The sequence below is a fragment of the Petaurus breviceps genome, unplaced genomic scaffold (assembly GCF_028583685.1).
Source record: "Petaurus breviceps papuanus isolate PSGF00001 unplaced genomic scaffold, PetGlider_PUasm1.0 90925, whole genome shotgun sequence".
Classification (NCBI taxonomy): domain Eukaryota; kingdom Metazoa; phylum Chordata; class Mammalia; order Diprotodontia; family Petauridae; genus Petaurus; species Petaurus breviceps.
This window is the reverse complement of record NW_027187380.1, coordinates 21,659,816-21,665,706: the sequence shown is the minus strand read 5'-3', so window position 1 is coordinate 21,665,706 and position 5,891 is coordinate 21,659,816. Positions and strand designations below refer to the sequence as shown.

The window sequence follows — 5,891 nt, the reverse complement described above, 5'->3', positions numbered from 1 at the left end:
TATTGTAGTACAATACCCCATTTTCATGATGGTATACTCTCACACCCTCATGCTATGTCTTCTGCATCCTGAGAATCTCTTTCATCTTGCTTCTAGCACCCCACCTCTCAAAGTCTTAATTCCAAACCATGAGCTAGTGACTTTTAGAATGCTTTATTGTCTCAGTTATTCTTAGTCCATTGCTTGCAGGAGAAATGGGTTCCTTCCCAACCTGAAATCCCACACAAGAGGGCGAGTTAGACTTTCTATTTTGACAGTGACTGCCCATGACTCTGACTTCCTTGGTTTCCCCCTCCCCTTGTGGTTCCTACAACACTTTTCTAGCCTGTGAATTAAAAGAAGGTAGAGAGGAAAACACACCCAGACTGATTTTGGAAGAATGACTTCAAAGCAGTTTGTTGGATTTCATGCCCAGACCTCCTGAACAAAGAGACAGGGTGGGGGCTGGAAGGTGTTGATTTGCTTCAGGAAACAACTTTCATTTGCCCCCAACATCTTGAGTACTTGGAGAAAATCTCTTAAGTGTCCAGGGGATGTGGGGAACCCCTTGACACCTAGTAATAATAAAAATGATTTTAAATAACTTGATCAGTGCAAGTTGACATATGAGCACTTTGTAATCTGGAGGGTGGCACTATATGGTATCCCTGAAGACTGATATCAGGTGGCTTAGAGCCCAAGAACCAACCAACCCTGCTCCTTCTCATCTTTACCAAAGAATGACTTCTGTTGATGACTTATAGAGATTTCCAGGCTCAGAGCCAGCTGTTAACACAGACTAATCTCATTCCTCTTTGGTTTGTACACTAACAATACCCAGACTGATTTTGGAAGAATGACTTGAAAACAAAGTTGTTGGGGGACCACTGAGGGACCATCTACCTTTTCTAAGTCTGGCTTTTGTTTTGTTTTTCCTTCACCTGATCTTTGTGCTGTTTCTAAAACCTTCTTTGGGTAGGTTTTGGGTTCCCCACAAGGTGACTCACCCTACCCCTTGCTGTCAGGTTTAAAATAAGCATAATGGGAAAAACCTCCCACCACTCTATGTGAAAGTTCAAAATTGCAATCTCAAAAGTAAGGGAAACATGAAATGACTCAGCTATGCCATGAAACAAAAGGATTACATTTTTAACTCCTTAAATAGTTATTTAAAATAATACCAGCAGACACTCAGGATAGAGATCAGAAGTGTTTTTGAGACACCTGAAGTATAATGGATTCTGTTAAGGAATCATTTCATTTGGAATGGGATAAGAACATGCTTCTTTTACACAGAGATGCAATATTCACACTTTGAAAGCAGTGTACTTACCAGTAGCATAACTGAGGGATCAGAGAATTGTAGCATTCATGTACATGGAAAAATCTTTAACTTTTCTTCAGAATTGTGATTAAGTTTCTTATGTGATTATTCTTGGGAGATGTTTTACTAAGGCCAGATGTTTTTCTAAGTGCTATTCATTTGAGATATTAAATGCCTGAATATTTGTTTTTTTCCTTTGCAATCTCTAACCTCTAAAGTTGTTTTAATCCCAAAGACACCCAGAATATCAGGCATGAGTACAAATAATGATTATTGATGGGATTTGTCTAGTACTTTAACATTACTGTAAAGTCAAAAGTTTTTACCATTTCCAAGGCAACTTGGATTGCCTCACTGTCAAGTATTAAGGGCAGTTTTATAAATTTCATGATTTATTGAATCAGTTTTCTGCCCTCTCATCTTTTTCCTGAGGAGGTCTAAAGGGAAAGGAAGGAAATAAAGAAACATTTATTAAATACTGACTACTATATGTGCCGGGAACTGTGCTAAGTGTTTTAGAAATATTTTCTCATTTGATCTTCATACCTGAGTTCAAAATCAGCCTCAGACCATTACTAACTGTGTAACCCTGGGTATGTCATTTAACCTCTGCCTGCCTCAGTTTCTTATTCTGTAAAAGGTGTGTGTGTGTGGGATAATAATAGCATCTAATTCCCAGGATTGTTGTGAGTAGAAAGTAAAATATTTGTAAAATGCATTGAAAATCTTAAAGCACTATATACATGCTATTATTCTTATTAAGTTATTTTTACTTATGAATGCTTACTATATGTTGGGCAATGTGTAGTAAGGGTAGAAATCTTAATATGGCTCTAATGGGCTCACATAATCAGCTTCCTATTCAAGTCTACATTTTTGTTTTTGTTTTTTCCTCAATGGTATTTTATTTTTTTCAAATTACATGTAAATTTATTGCATTCATTTTTGTATAATTTTGAGTTCCAAATTTTTCTCCCTTCCTCCCCTTCTAGAAAGCAAGCAATCTGATATAGGTGATACATGTACAATCATGTTTAACATATTTTCATATTAGTCATTTTCATTTCATAGAAACAGAACAAAAAGGAAAAACCATGAGAAAGAAAAAAAAGTTAAAATAGTATGCTTTTATCTGCATTCAGACTCCATAGTTCTTTCTCTGGATGTGGTTACAAGTCTACATTTTTGTTAACCTGCTAATATTGATGATATATATATATATATATGTATGTGTATGTATATATATGTATATTTCTGTTTTCTCCCCAGCAACATCCGTTTTTCACTCTGCATGAATCCAAAGCAACAGATGCAGCATCTTTCGTAAAACTGATCCTTGGAGACTAAAAACCATTGGACTCAATCACTTGGCCCTCCTGTGGATTGGTGGGTTTAGGGGGTGGAGCTTTTTTACTAAAGCATCAATAGAAACTTGGCAGTGAGATGATGCTTATTTTTTTAACCCTGCCTCTCAGAAGGTTGTTTGTTTATTTTTTTGTTTATTTTTTTTCCCAAAGGGTTCTTGGAATCCATAGTGTATAGAATGAACTGTCTAGTCAGATGAAATATAATAAGGCTCAGACTTTACAACTTTGAAAAGGCGATTAAATATTTAATGATATGTCACAAGACTCCTTAACCTTCTCAGCCTTTTCCTGTTCCTCTCCAAGGAGTATACATTTGTCTGGGTTAATAGGTGCTATGGTAGTTATGAAGTCCTACGTAGATTTGTGTTTTGTTACTCCTATTATTTTAATATTTATGTTTAAATGCTTGATTTGAATAGATTCTGTTTTATGTGAGGGAGACCTTGTGAAAGAGGAGACTGTGATGTCAATATTTATAGGACTTTGCAAAGGAAAGGGTTAAAGAACTTTTGGGGTCTAAAAAGAACAATTTAATATGCATCTTTAAGAACGTCAATAACAATCTTTTCTTCCCAAGAGCCTATTCTAACCGCTGCTGCTGCTGCTGCCATCTTCCCAAACACCTTATCCAATACTGGGTATTCATTAACTATTCTGTGTGATGTGGTAAAGTATCCCAGTACTACTTTGTCCGACTTTGGAAGAAGTAAAATCACTTCAAAGTGGAGACACAGCTTGCTTCTCATGGCATTTATGATACTTTTAACTTGATTGTGATATATACCTACCCCCCTACAGAAGGAGGGCATGTACATGTATGTATGTGGTGTGTGTGTATTTGTTTTTGGTAGGCTGTGAGTCTTGCCAATGGTCTTCTATTTATATGATTCTATGTTCAGTAAGGATGATTACTTATCAGTGTCTTGGGGGCTGGGAGGGGGATGTTATATATCCAACCAATCAGGGAACTGGTGCCTTCTTCTGGCTCTATCTGTTCTGAAAAGTGTATGCCACAGGTATTATTTCTTTATCTTTGTGGCTAATGGAGTGTTTGGTATTCTTATCAACTCCTTGCTCAGTGGAAGAGCCTTACCATTTATTATTTATCTTCTTAGTGGAGGGGTTTTATTAGGAAAAAGTTAGGGGCAACTTGTGTTTTCTTGGATATGATGAGGAGAATCAGGGAGAGAAGTTAGTTAGTACCCTTGTGTTGACTCCAAGTTTCCACAGGCTACCAACAGGATGAAGCCTTCTGCTGACAATACACAGTCATTGCTCACAGGAAATTAGTTCCATTGGAACTCGCAGGAGGGTACACAGTCTGATTCAGCAAGTCTAATTCTTTCCTGTGGCTGCCTCTGGATGCAGGTTCTGTGATGATGGACTCTGTGTGGTCATGAGACCAAGGAGTGCCAAAGGTTCCAGGTAAACTTCAGATCTGCTATAACATGGAAAACCCTTTTGGTCTTGGAGATGATTCTCACCCAAGGCATACTCCTGAAGTATGAAAACATCTGGGGTTTTAATTAAATGGGTTGATCACATTTTTTCACGATGTGGGACTAGGAGGCAATGATTTGTTTCGATATACATTTGGAAATGGAAGTACAACTAAATCTTTTTTGTTGTTGTTGCTGTCATTTCTTTGATCTCTTTCACCATTGCCTTCTAAATGCAGTTGTGTTTGGTGCATGCAAGTGCCATACTTTTCTGTGTCTGCTTCATGTGAAAGAAGATCTCTGTCTCCTACTACTCTAATTGCATCTGTAATGAAACGGTCATGAATTTATTTGTCTGGCTTTGGAAAAGGAGCATTGGGTGAATAGATATATAAACATATTCTCTTTACCTTCTTCTGTGTCCCCCAATTGAGAAATCATTTCTGATACCCTGAGCAGAAGTAGGGAGAAAAAGACAGAATATCACCATATACCCAGCTCTGCATGTTTTCATTTAGACTGAGGTCTGTTTATTCAGCTTAGTTTAAAACAAAATTATCAATCCTTATATCTTTGAATCGCCTTAAATGGTTGTGCAAGCAGGGACAAATGTCTTCTTATAAAAAAGGAGGCTGAAACATGTGGTCAGAAAAAATGCTTGTCTATGTTTATTATAGCTTATATTATTTCTGCCTTGTGAAAATATGAATTATTGGGAAAAAAACAGATGAAATTGCCTGGAAACAGTTTTAGTTACATCTTTAGGTAAAGTGTGAAGGTTTTCTTTTTCAAAACAAACAAAAAATCCACTAAGAGTTATCCAGAAAAGGACTGAGTCAGGCCTTTTCTATACAGTTCTGTATTTACATATACCTATATATGTATCTCTCTCTATATATATGATAACTCTATACATATAGCATATATACACATACATGTTAATATAAAGCAATATGCATGTAGGTATATGTATGTATACTATATACATGTGTATACATAAATACATTTTGTGTGAAATATACACATATACATATAGAGTTCCTTATATATAAATTTACGAATAATCCATCCATACACATGGGCTGTAGGGGAAACCATACACAGAGGTTCTGCCCCTCTGTGAAGGCAACTTCCTTTCCCCCTGAATTGAGGACATGTAGGAATGATTGACAGATGAGGGGTACTTTCAGCAAATTCTGAATCACATAATTCTTCAGTGGGAAGGGATCTTTGGAAGGCCACTGAACCCATTCCATTTCTGACCTAGAATCCTCTCTACACTGTACTTGGTAAGTGGTCATACCATCTTTGCCTGAAGATGTCCAGTGAAGGAGAGTTAACTACCTCATGAAGCAGCCTGTTCTGCTTCTGGAAAGCTCTAGTTGTAAGGAAGGTTTGCCTTATGCTAATCCTACATTTGCCTATTTGAAACTTCTGCCCGTTGCTTCTGGGTCTTCCTTTTGGCACCAGGCAGAACAAGACTAATCACTCTTCTACATGGTGACCCTTCAGATACTTAAAGACAGCTGTTGTTTCTCTCTAAGTATTTCCCCCCATCTAAACATCCTCAGCTCATTTGTTTGATACTCATATGACACAATCTTGAGGCCCTTCACCATCCTGATTGTCTTCTTCTGTAAACTCTCTAGGTTATCAATAGCCTTCCCAAAAATATGGCACTCAGAACTGAGCACCACACTCTGGAGGTGTCTTTCACACTTCTTTTCTTTCTTTCTCTTTCTTTCTTTCTTTCTTTCTTTCTTTCTTTCTTTCTTTCTTTCT

The 5,891-nt window shown here is 37.2% G+C and overlaps 1 protein-coding gene across 4 annotated transcripts in view; it reads left to right on the top strand.

The window, feature by feature from the left end:
- Positions 1 to 5,891, top strand: part of MAP2K6 (mitogen-activated protein kinase kinase 6) — a 208,887-nt gene that overhangs the window by 139,364 nt on the left and 63,632 nt on the right. The window contains exon 12 of one of the 4 annotated variants that reach the window (XM_069076536.1): positions 2,573 to 3,395. The exons of the other annotated variants lie outside the window; for them this stretch is intronic. Within the exon in view, the coding sequence (XP_068932637.1) occupies positions 2,573 to 2,650 (78 nt within the window). The 3' untranslated portion in view covers positions 2,651 to 3,395. Of the gene's footprint in view, positions 1 to 2,572; positions 3,396 to 5,891 lie in introns of those variants that run through there. 4 annotated transcript variants of the gene reach the window in all.